We start from the raw sequence: 13,182 nt of genomic DNA, 5'->3' as shown, positions 1-13,182 counted from the left end.
TTCGGGCAACTGCTAAACTTAAAAAAAACCAAATAAAACCCGATGGGTTGGGTTTTTTCATACCCTGCAAAAATTTCAAATTAAACTTCATATTTTAAGCGCTTATGACACGGTGTCTTATTTGTTCAAAAAAAGAAATCGCGATCCTGACGAAGACAAATTAGGTATGGTAAATTGCAGACCTATGAATCAGATGCGCAATTGGAAATAATGCAAGGCAATTTGATTTTAGCAGGACTTATTAATTGTCAAGTGTTCTTTATAATAATTAATTATACTGATAATACAATATAATAATAATTCTTAACCTAATTATTTAATTATTGATGTTAATTTTTGAATTTTCTGTAATTTCTCATTACCTAATTATTGATAATTAATAATTACTGTTGAAGTCAGTCTACTTGCACTTATTGCAAATTTTACCCTTAGTTTCAATGGTCTGAAGTTTGTTATACCGATTTTTTCCGTCGACAGTACTGCGAATTTCAGAAAAACAAGGATTGGTCTATTTCAGCTATCCATTCGTAAAATAAACACTGTTTTCTGACCTATATTAATAATTTCAACGTCAATTAATACTAGAGTCAGGGCTATACCCGTACGACGTAAATAATACAATCTCAGGTTGAAATATGACCTGAAAGTTATCAACAGTAAAAATTGCAGTTGAAATACATTTCAGTCAATGAATCTCACTTCTTAATTGATCCAGCTGAGTTAACCCAATTAATACGGTTAAAACTGGGATGTTTTGGTTTTAATATCAACCCTTTAAGTTAGGTCTCTATCATTCCTTTCATTAACTAGCTAAACACGAACGTTATTTTAGTTTTTTTTTTCGGCGTCTCGCGCAAATTAACAAAAAGATCGATCGCCCCCATTTTTATTCCAGCACGCGCTCCTCCGACCTCCTTTCGCTTGTCTCTAAAGACAGTAGTGTTTTCTAACTTAAAATTGATCGACTTTAAGGTCAGGTAACGTTGGAATTCAACGCGTACTCGGTGCTCATCTCTCTTGTCATTAGTGTAAAGGGTTATTGCGGGTTTAAAGCCTCGTAGATAATATAGACAAGTGACTTTGACTCGAAGACACTCGGCTCTAATGAAGAATGTAGGAGACTCTAACAGCTATTATGGAAAATATATTAAAAATCTAAATCGTTTTTAAACCTAGCTCTACGATTCTTTGTTATATTTGTGATGAAAATCGACCGAATATTCTGATTTATTAAGCGTTATTTTGAGCGTAATTTTATTATTTTATTTTATTTATTTTTTTGTAAAAAATAAATTTTTATGTTTTTGGTTTTTAGCCTAAACCAAATGATTATATGGGGTTTGAATTTTCCAATTTTTACTCATGGCTGTGTTATGTTTTGACCTGATTATTTTTGTCATATACCCTTTCCTGTTGGGGTCAATGATTTCATCGTAAACAAAAATATTATTCACACCTGAATTTATTTATTTATTAGACCCATTTTGTGTTCGAACATGTTTTGAAATGCGACTAAACTAAACATTGGATTAGTGACATTTGTTTATCGTGATATAAGTTAATTTTTTTTAGGTTAATTTTGAATTGGCTTGCAAAATTTACCTACAATATTTGTCTAAAGACGGCGATAAAAAACTTCCGATTTTTGGGGATTTATGAATAGGCTTAGTTGCAGTTACTGTAGGCCTCGCGGAGAAATGCGCGCAAATTTGGAGGAGGAAGAGAAATCGTAGAGAGAGAGTGAGAGAGAGAGAGAACGGAAAACGCGGGAAATTTCGGCGGGAAGAGTTCAAGGGGGATAAAATGGAGGTTTATAGGAACGAGATGGGTGGTGGTTAAAAGGCCGGACAGCTCGTGACGTCAGACGTAGGTTGGCGCTCGCTGTAGAACGCGATTTGAAATTTTGCGTGTGTAGGAAGGGAGTCGGAGTTAGAGCGCGCGCGTGCTAAAGTTGGTGGCGCGTGCTAGGCGCGCGTGAAAAGGCCAAAATAACTGGCGCGAGGAATTAGAAGGGCAAAAACGACGGAAGCCGAAGGACGTTCCCGCGCGTTTAACCGGGCCCGCGCGCGCGCCACGAAACCAAAAAAAATTTCAAATATATATATTTTTTTTCTACGAAAAAAGCAAAAATTACGACAAAATAAATCTAGCGCCAAATTTTCCCGCCAAAATCGTTCCGCGCGCGTGTTTCGAACGTGTCTGTACACTTTCCCTACCGCCCGCCCCCATTTTTAAATTGCCGTATTTTATTTTAAAGCGGAAAAAAATAATTTCGTTGGAAAATAGAGGGCACGCTTTAACTCTTAGGTGGTACGGCTTAGCTAGGATGTTGAACGCGCGCTCCGCAAGCCACGTCTCTTATTGCTTCCGTGGCAATTGCCAAAGAGACTTGTCTATTTTAATGAGATCCGAGTGAAAAAAAAAAAAAGAAATACAAGTTCTTGGCGAAAAAGAATTAGGAACGCTGGCTTTGTACCGAAGATTTTCTCGAAATTTATTCGAATATTTTATTTTAGGGACGAGGCGGGACTTTAAATTATTACCCATGACTTGAAACACCGAAATTAAGAGAAACTTTTTTATACTAAGACTTTTGACTTTTTCGAAACAAAATCAAAATAATCAACGGAAAAATTATTTTCTATAAACCCGCGTTGTCAATCGTCGCTTCTTTCGCAAAATACGCGAGCTTAAGAATATTTTGCAAAATCATTTCGATAATTTTCGTAATTCCAACGTTTTGCCGAAATTTACTCGTAAAAAAAAAAAAAATAAGAAAACGAACAGTTAAAATACGACACCATAACGAAACGAAATCAAAAATACCGCCAGGAAGTAACTTAACTTAATTTTACTCGTAAATCATTTAAAAATATAAAAGTCGCGTTCATTCGAAACGAAAAAAAAAATCGTGAAAAAAATATAAGAGTTTGGTTATTTTTTGTCGAAGACCGTATCGTAACGACAAGGCTGAACAGTTAAAATTATTTAATTAAGATATCGTTAATTAATAATATTATAGGTGTAGTTGGACGGGGCGGAGCCAAGTAGCTATTAATAATAATATAATAGGAATTTTGGGGAGGTTAGGGCATCTGCCTCGGTATCCGTTCTCGACTCAAGTTGTTCTCCGACTTGTCTAGCGGTGGCTGCGGCGAATTCAGCCGTGAAGGGCCCGCGACGACGTCGATACTTTCGCCCTACTTCGATGCGCTCGGCCGCCGTTCGGGCTGTAACACGCTGGCCGCCGGCGAGCGCGGTTGGCCGCCGGCGGTCCAAGGCACCCCGGGCCCTTCTCCCCTGACCGCCGCCGTCTCGCACTCCTTGGCCGCCCGAGCCCAACAACACCACCATGAATCGGTCTTCGGAGCGCGCGACCGCGCTCTCGCACTCGTCTCTAGTCATCAACAAGCGCAATCGCAACAATCCCATCATCAAATGCTTCAACAACATCAGCAACATCAACAACAGCATCAGCAGCAGCAGCAGCAAGTACAGCAACAAAAGTCTTCTTCGAACGACGAAGGGGGAACGGACGGACAGCAACGCCAAGTCGTCGGATGCGTCACCCCCGTTATCTCTCTGCAAAAGCTCAAAGAGTTTTTCGTTCAACCGAAATTCCGCGCACCCCAACCGCCGGCCCAGTCGGCTTCTCAGTCCGGCGGACCGTCTCTGCCGTCTTCCCCCGCCGGCCAACAACAGGGCTCCTCTATAGGAGTCGCTTCTCATCATGCCGGGCAACATCATCAATCTCAACATCATCATCCCATCAATCCGCATCATCCTCATGGTAAGAAAAACCAAAAACAAAAATCCATCATCTCTATGTGTTACTTTTACACCACTCCATTTTTATTTACACTTATTGTCTTAAACCTCTCACACCTGGTATGCCACCACGTGTCACGTTCCTATCGTAAGAAAACCCCCCATTTGGCCATGGTTAACTACGTTCGCACTATCTAATACACACCACGTGCCAAATTATAAGACCATTCAGTTTCAGTAACGCCCACCACATTAAGTAGAACCTTAAACAGGATAAGCTTTTTTTTAATGTTTCGGTGCATTTAAGTTCAAATCGAGCATCGTTAACTTGTTTTGAAATAATTTTCGTTTAGTTTTATAAGCGCGAACTTGACCTTTTTCTCTCGATACACGCCCCTTCTCTGCCCGGAGCAGTGGCAGCCTTAAAGATTTTCCCGGTTATCTTTTTTATCTCCTCTCGAGCTTCCCGAAGCAAAAAGAACCGCCGTTTTTTATCTCCGCTTTTTTTTTATGAAAAAGCAAAAGGGTGAAGGAAAAAACGTGCCTGGCTTTTTTTTTTCCTAAATATTTTTTATTATTTCGTCTTTTAGTGGGGCTTTAAAAAAATTGCTTTTGAAGGTTTTTTTTATTTAACGTATAACACCAGCTGTCTACTCCCCGCCAGAGGGGGTTGTTTTTTAGGGTTAATTTGACGTCTAATATGAAAACAAGACGATGCACCCCACTTTTAAATTTTCTTTTTTGAAGTACCAAAATATTTTTTATCCCCTCACAAATTTGTCATTCTTAACAAATTTTTATCATTTCTTTAAAAATGAGAAATTTATTATTTTTTTACATAGGGGTGGGTGCTCTTAGGAAGATTAAAGTTATTTTATTATTTAATTTGTAGGTGTAATGACGTGAATTTGTATTCGTGGTTCCTTGTCTATTTATTAATTAGATATGTCCTAATGAATGAATGAATGGAGTAATTTATTTATAATTAGTAGGTGTAATGACGTCATTTTGTATTCGTGGGTCCTTGTCTATTTATTAATTAGATCTGTTCTAATGAATGAATGGAGTAATTTATTCATAATTAGGTGTATTGACGTCATTTTGTATTAGTGGGTCCTTGTCTATTTATTAATTAGATCTTTTCTAATGAATGAACGAAGGAATAATTTATTTATAATTAGTTGGTGTAATGACGTCATTTTGTTTTAGTGGATCGTTGTATATTGAGTAATTAGCTCTATCGTAATTATTAGCATTATAATTATTAATAATCCCGGTTACGTAGCAATACGTAAAAAAGGTAGAAAACAAATGTTTTGTATTATCAATCAGATTCATGCCATTTTCCATGGAGTATTTTTTATTTCAGTGAATATTAATGTTTCCTTAAAAGTGAGTTACATTGCAGTTAGATCTTCATAAATATTGCTCCATTTTGTCAGATTGCAACCGTGCAATATATATAATACAATATAAATATTTAATATTAAATTTTGATAAACACCTTTTATTATTAAAATTAATCCAGATCTAATTACATCCGAAATATAATATTTGTTTTAGAAATATATCTCCCACTTCCCCCTTTCTGGCTTTATCTTGATTCCCAGCACAACCTCTTAACCCTTCACTTCCCCCCGCCCCATTTGTGTAAATTTTAGACTTTTGTAATTAAGCATATTTTTTTTTATTTTACTTTCGTCCGAATCTGCCCCCGTTAGATAATACATTATTTAGTAATATAGAAAAGGCAATGATAATAAATTTTCCCCAAAACCGTGCTGGTATACTGTACACTATCCTGAACTAAAATTGAAGCCCCCCTATCGTATGTTAAAAGAGAGGGGGCGCTTAAATGGGGGGGGGGATTTTAAAATGTAGAAAATTTTACCTTAGTAATTTGTACAGACTACAGGGAAAAGGCTTGGGAGAATTTTTTTAATTCTGGTTCAGCCTATTATAGAAGGGAGCTCGAGCTTTTATCCAATGAAAACGCGAGAATGAAATGACGCGCAATTTTTTTCTAAAGGTCCTTTTCTTCGATTGGTTCATTAGCATGTTGGTAGCGAGGGAAAAGGGGGTTTGCCGCCCACGCGCTCTTGTTTCCCGACCAATAGCTACTACCTTCCGGGGCCCCCGAAATTTTGGATGAACCTCTATCTCCCCCCCCCCCTTTTCTATATAACAATACGCTATGTAGTTAGATATAACGATGCACGAAAAGGGGTACTAATACTAATACCCCCCTCTACTTTAAAGGGGAAGTATAATGAAGGTATATTGTTTACATAGTTTAAAATTATTTTATTATTTTTTTTAAGTGTTCTAAGTTTGTTTGGAGTTCATAGGTCAGGGAAAACCTGGAATATTCAGGGAAATGGGCTTTCCAAAATATCAGGGAAAATTCAGGGAATTTCCAAATGGGCTTTCCAAAATATCAGGGAAAATTCAGGGAATTTCCAAATGGGCTTTCCAAAATATCAGGGAAAATTCAGGGAATTTCCAAATGGGCTTTCCAAAATATCAGGGAAAATTTAGGGAATTTCCAAATGGGCTTTCCAAAATATCAGGGAAAATTTAGGGAATTTCCAAATGGGCTTTCCAAAATATCAGGGAAAATTTAGGGAATTTCCAAATGGGCTTTCCAAAATATCAGGGAAAATTTAGGGAATTTCCAAATGGGCTTTCCAAAATATCAGGGAAAATTTAGGGAATTTCCAAATGGGCTTTCAAAATGGTCAGGGAAAATTTAGGGAATTTCCAAATGGGCTTTCAAAATGGTCAGGGAAAATTTAGGGAATTTCCAAATGGGCTTTCAAAATGGTCAGGGAAAATTCAATGAATTTCAAAATGGGCTTTCAAAAAGGTTAGGGAAAATTCAGGGAATTTTAAGAATTTCAACAGAGTCATGGAAGTTGCTAAAATACTTACGACTCAAGTATCAGGGTTGCCACAGGTTAGGGAAAGCCTGGAAAATTCAGGGAATTTCAAAATGGGCCAAAAATGTCAGGGAAAATTCAGGGAATTTTAGGAATTTCAAAATGGGCCAAAAATGTCAGGGAAAAATTCAGGGAATTTTAAGAATTTCAACGAGGTCAGGGAATTTGATTAAACTTGCTAAAATATCTATGCTTCAACCATCCAGATAGGTGACGTTTTAAACGCCGTTTTAGCGAGATCACGTTTGACCAAACACAATTAAATATTCATAAAATGCGATTTAAACTAAATTATTTGCTTATATCAATATACCACCCCTTCTTATACGTAGAACATTATCAATTGGGTCTAAAACGTCAGGGAAAACCTGATAAAGTGAGGGAATTTGAATCTGAAAATTTTCGTTGCAACTTTTGGGCTATATAGCGTGCTTGAAGGTTGAGTATCTACCTGCTATGTATTTCCTATGGCGCCTGTAGAAATGTTTCACACGCGATACACTTGTGTTCAGGGAGAAACATACTTATAGGCGCTTAAAGCAAAATTTGGAAGATAATTTATATCTTCGAAATTGACAGGAAAATATTTCATGAATTATTTATAATATTAATTATTATCCTCGAAATATTTATACAGGCCAAAATAAACAATGCCTTTGTTCTATCATTAAATTTTGGATCGAAACTTGTTTGTGTTTTGACGGAAACTCAAAATATTAGTTAATTTTTTTTTGACAATTTAAAACTTATTGTGGAATTACTTAACAATTTTGTTCGAGTTCATATTGTCAAAATTCTCTTGAAGACAGGGTTGCCACAGGTTAGGGAAAACTTTTAAGAGTCAGGGAATTTCAAAATTGTCAAAAAGTTCAGGGAAGGTTCAGGGAATTTCAAAATTGCCAAAACGTTCAGTGAAGATTCAGGGAATTTTAAGAATTTCAACGAAGTAAGGGAATTTGATTAAAGTTACTAAAATATCCGCGGTAGGACTCAAAAAAAAAATGTTAGGGAAAACCTGGAAAAGTCAAAGATTTTGAATCTGAAAACTTCATGGCTAGTGGCAACCCTGGAAAATTTAAGTTTCTTTTAAATTTAAGAAACGCAACTGAATTTGGTTGCAAATTAAGTGTAGAATTAAGCATTTGGTATAATTTAGCATAGCAAATCGTTAATTACATTTACTAGATAATTTGCGTCATTATTTACTTTATGAAAACTGTAGTTAGGCGATAGGACGATAGGACTATACCTTGTAAAATTTCGGAGTTGTATAAGCTATCTATGTCCGCGTTATCTCTGGGGTTATGCAGTTTATAGCGGGGCGTTTTATAGCCCGAGAGGGAAGAGGTTGGGACTGGGGCTGCGGAGCCGGGGGCCCATTCCCCCGCGAGTGAGGTCCGTTTTCAGCCATGGCGTCATTTTAAAATCCGTTCGGGCCCCCTTTCCGATATCCTATTTGTTGGGGCCGATAAATCTATATTAAACCTTTTAGGACTTTTCTAATACCTACTCCTCCTCCTCCCCCTCCTCCTCCTCCTCCCCCATTCCCCTCACTGCTGGGGAAAATGGAGGGCAATGAGGGGGATTATTATATTAGAATTCCCTCCATCTTTGAGGAGGTGAAGTATTTATTTACTATCTTCCCGAATCTAGCTTTTAATTCAACAAAACGTCTATATTCAAATATTCTACCCCTCCCCCTCTTCTCCCCCCTTCCCGTCTATCTAACCGGGTTTAGTTATTGAAACTTTGTGGACACGTGGGGGTAATCACTCATTGTTTGTTTGTTTTCCGTTTACAAACTTGAACAGGTTTCGTACGGATATAAATATGATGAAGATTGAATTATGTAAATAGATTTTCAGTAAAATTATTTTTTTAATTGCCAGGGAGCAAACAATGGATGTGAAAAAAACTCAGGGAAATTGCTTGAACATTTATTGAAATTTCATGGGAATTTCTTTCCGTTTTTAATATCGTTCAAATTTTAGGGGTATTCGGTTAATTTTATAATGTCATTTAAAGGCAGGGTCATTTAGTTTAAATTGGAAAGGCTTGAAATTCCAGGGTGATTTTGTTCATTTTAGAAAGATATTGAAATTTCAGGGTGATTTAGTTCAATTTAGAAATACATTGAAATTTCAGGGTGATTTAGTTCAATTTAGAAATACATTGAAATTTCAGGGTGATTTAGTTCAATTTAGAAATACATTGAAATTTCAGGGTGATTTAGTTCAATTTAGAAATACATTGAAATTTCAGGGTGATTTAGTTCAATTTAGAAATACATTGAAATTTCAGGGTGATTTAGTTCAATTTAGAAATACATTGAAATTTCAGGGTGATTTAGTTCAATTTAGAAATGCATTGAAATTTCAGGGAGATTTAGTTCAATTTAGAAAGGCATTGGAATTTCAGGGAGATTTAGTTCAATTTAGAAAGGCATTGGAATTTCAGGGTGATTTAGTTCAATTTAGAAAGGCATTGGAATTTCAGGGTGATTTAGTTCAATTTAGAAAGGCATTGGAATTTCAGGGTGATTTAGTTCAATTTAGAAAGGCATTGGAATGTCAGGGTGATTTAGTTTAGTTTGAAATGTCGTTGAAAGGCAGGGTGATTTAGTTCAATTTAGAAAGGTATTAAAATGTCAGGGTGATTTAGTTCAATTTAGAAAGGTATTAAAATGTCAGGGTGATTTAGTTCAATTTAGAAAGGTATTAAAATGTCAGGGTGATTTAGTTCAATTTAGAAAGGTATTAAAATGTCAGGGTGATTTAGTTCAATTTAGAAAGGTATTAAAATGTCAGGGTGATTTAGTTCAATTTAGAAAGGTATTAAAATGTCAGGGTGATTTAGTTCAATTTACAATATTATCGAAATTTCAAGGTGATAATATTTCAGTTCAGAATATCATTGAAATTTCAAGGTGATAATATTTCAGTTCAGAATATCATTGAAATTTCAAGGTGATAATATTTCAGTTCAGAATATCATTGAATTTTCAGTAAAAAATGTCTTCAGTATAGAGAAAGCATCATTAAAATTTCCCAGGAACTTTATTCAGTTTAGAAAGTCGATCATTCCTGTATTTCCACATAAATTTGGTTTGATTTACAGTAATGTTTTTCCCTGAAAATTATTGCTGTTTTTTACGAAAAAAAAATGTCATTTCGTTACAAGTACTACCGGAATACAAATACGCTAATAGAAATTTATGAAAAAAAAATTTTTAAACATTGCACGAACCCTGTCACAAATTTAAAAAATAACAAAACGAAACGATTCCATGAACTTCTCGTAAGTGGTTAGCCTCTCGAGGTGGGGTCTAAGGTCTAACGGACGCCGACAGTATTGCCTTACGATAGTGTCGCGTGTATCTTGTAGGTCCCACTGTATTTTGTCCCCTTCCCAACCAAGAACGGATAAATAATTAAAAGATCTAGCATGACGCGACCGGGGGCCCTTACCCTTGCCATCGTTTCCAAACTCGGAGAGTGGAGTGATGCCGAGGAGGAATGGTGGAGAGCCAAGAGTGAACCTTCTAATTTCATTTTAGTTTTCACGCTTATTAGACGCGAACCTCGTGTGAAAGATTTGATTAAATGAACTACTCTGTGTTACGCTGCTCGAGCTTCAATTAATTCTAGATTAAAATTTATCCTTAATTTTAAGGCCTGTTTGTGTTTCGGGGTTTTGAGCTCAACTGGCCCGTGTTCGTTCACATTGAAACGACCTTTTCTGCATGGTTTTTTATGGTTAAAAAGTGTTAGGAATTACCAGGGATGGATGTAATTTTAGAAGCAGGAATGGAGAACGGTTAGTATTTACTGCAGTTCGACTCATAGTCCAGTATAGAGCCCCTTCCTCCAACACGTAATAAAAATTTCAAATTATCTTATTGGTTCACTTAAACTACGTTTTGATGACGTTGCTGACGGGGACGGCGAAAAATACGTAATTCCTTTTTACCTCTGTCGCTATGACCCGCCTCTTCTTTCATACCCCTTCCGTCCCGTGGAAGGGGATCCGGGACTTTGACGCGCGCCCAGACTTCTCTGTTCTCCATTCCTACTTCTAAAATTAAATCTATCCCTGGTCCTATACTGTTAACTTAAACTTAAAATCACGCGTATGTATCTTTTTCCAATAACTTCATGAAGTATCTTTTTCGTACATAATTTGTGAAGTAACTTTTTGAAAGTAAGGCAGTTAATGCAACAATTTGTTGGGACACCCACATAAAATAGTGTTTCCTTCTACATTGCATTCGTCTAGTGTATACTAACTTACGAGAGAGTGTATAACATACAGCAAAATATGTAGCCATCGTAGACGTTAAACGTGGGCGTTTAGAAACATTAAGTCGTGGCTTCGTCGTCAAATAATCAACGTTATGTATGTTGACGTATACATTTTTCGTTCAATTGTCTTCAACACTATAATATTTTTGTTGAAGTTTTCGACTATGGGATATGCAAGATTTTTCTAATTATGAACCTGAGGAATAATTTTTCTTCAAAAATAAGAAAATGTCTGAAACGTTCTATTTTTCTCTTTTAAGTTTCCAGAAATATGTTAAATAGTTTAATTTAGTGTTTTTGTAAAGTGGAGATACTAGAAAAGCCGGTCTCTTGGTCACTTACTACCTCAAATTTATATATGACGTTTTGAGTTAAAAACACTGTAATCATATTTTAAAAATTATATTCAAAAGCAAGTAGTTTCATTCTTAATTTTAATTATATGAACAATCAAATGTATGCATTTTTAAGTTATAAACAATATATGTTTTCTCGGTCAACTATGCCGTTTATAGTTATAAACATTATATGTAGTTTTACCAATCAACTATAAGCATTTTTAAGCTGTAAACACATGTTTTTCCCAATCAAGTTAAGTGACTTCTGTGGGACGTCTTTAGATACGATGATATTCTATTGCAACCCAGCTTAGAATAAAAATTATTGGTAATTCTTATTTATATTAACTATTTATTTAGTTCAGTTGTGCTGGTCTTACCCTTTTGTTCTAAATTAAAAGCAATCATTTTTCATTTTGCAAGCTATGAAATTTATAATAATGGTTAATTCAGGACCTTTGAATGTGTGTAATCATTGTAGTGGTTTAGATCTTTGGAATTCACGGATATGTTGTAGTTGTCTAGCACCCTGGAAGCTTATCCTCTAGAAAAACATACCAGTACTGCAGCCTCGCGTTTTCTCGAACAAAGCCTAAATAGACGAACAGAAACTCGTAGATTTTGTTAATATAATAATAATAATAATATTAATTTAAACTAAGTTCTATTAGGCCTAACTGCTTCTCGTTCGTCATTATCACCTTTAAAATCTTGGTAATTCTTATTTAGATTAACTTCTTTTTGGTCAATATCACCTTTAAAATTCAGCACGACCAAAGTTAGTTTAAATCTTAATGAATTGAGATTTCCCAGCTTCGTACACGCTGCCATTTAAAGGTGACTCGCGCAGCTACTAACCTCAGGGGAGTCAATAATACAAGACAAGTGCCGTTAATTTTAATTAAAAATAAAATCAGAGTAGAAGGAACCTAATAAAAAATGGTTGCCAATTAAAAATATAGGCATGCAGGAGTAGGCTGTGATGCAGTTTGACATCTCATTAGAAGACACACTCGGTTTTTATTTTTAGTACAGAGACGGGCTCGCTCGTGATAACTTGTCACTTTGCAATAAAATCATTTAGAGACCCAGTTTGGGTTTGCTAGCAGTTGGGGGGGGGGGTTGTATCCCCCTAATATTAATCATTACGCGCCTCCCTCTCTCGTTTGATAATTAAGTGAGTTCTGCTAATGAATGACGAGGCAGAAATGGACGGGACACTGATTCTAACGCCCACAATAATTAACAGCGTAATCCAGGCTAAGGAATGCGTGAAATCTTAGCTATATTTTTATTTTTCAACAACCGAAGAATATTAAACTTTGAAGTCTTCATAGAATAATTCTTCGAATTAGCTTAAGAGTGATTAGAGCGCCATGTTATTGCCTAATTACTCTAGCTTACGTGCTAACATAAGTTTATAAGATATGTTCCATAAGTATAACATCTCCTATACTTCGTAATGCTAGAGACTTAGTTCGAGAACGACGCGAGAACTGACTACACGTGGTTTTGTGGTCCATCTTCTTATTTAGTCTGTATACTAAGCCTTTGACAGCGCCTCTCCAGGCATAGCTTTACGAGAATCTATGACGTTTCATGACAAGCTCTTAGTAACCAGTGACACACTTATGGAATATATCTTATGACCTTATGGTGCCTACAAAAACAAACTGTCCCATGGACACACGTTTCCCGTAGCTGATTATTTTTTCTGTCTTTTTCTACTCCATTTAATGGCGGCACATCCATCATCTGCTTAGCTTGAGTATAGAATAACTATGCCAGAGTATTGCTGCACGTTATCGATGTTTAAATCAAGCAGACGACAGACAG

The 13,182-nt window shown here is 36.1% G+C and overlaps 1 protein-coding gene across 13 annotated transcripts in view; it reads left to right on the top strand.

The window, feature by feature from the left end:
- LOC149710210 (zinc finger protein rotund-like) overlaps positions 1–13,182 on the top strand; it is a 411,108-nt gene that overhangs the window by 243,746 nt on the left and 154,180 nt on the right. Inside the window, exon 2 of one of the 13 annotated variants that reach the window (XM_089860303.1) lies at positions 3,144–3,790. The exons of 11 other annotated variants lie outside the window; for them this stretch is intronic. In XM_089860303.1, the coding sequence (XP_089716429.1) occupies positions 3,439–3,790 (352 nt within the window). In that variant the 5' untranslated portion in view covers positions 3,144–3,438. Of the gene's footprint in view, positions 1–1,589; positions 3,791–13,182 lie in introns of those variants that run through there. One more of the 13 variants, XM_089860301.1, reaches the window with a different exon arrangement.

The sequence above is a fragment of the Phalangium opilio genome, unplaced genomic scaffold (assembly GCF_054372755.1).
Source record: "Phalangium opilio isolate 3A_F unplaced genomic scaffold, DU_Popi_V2 ptg000011l_1, whole genome shotgun sequence".
NCBI classification, from domain to species: domain Eukaryota; kingdom Metazoa; phylum Arthropoda; class Arachnida; order Opiliones; family Phalangiidae; genus Phalangium; species Phalangium opilio.
The sequence above is the reverse complement of the archived record's forward strand: the minus strand, read 5'-3'. Positions and strand labels throughout refer to the sequence as shown.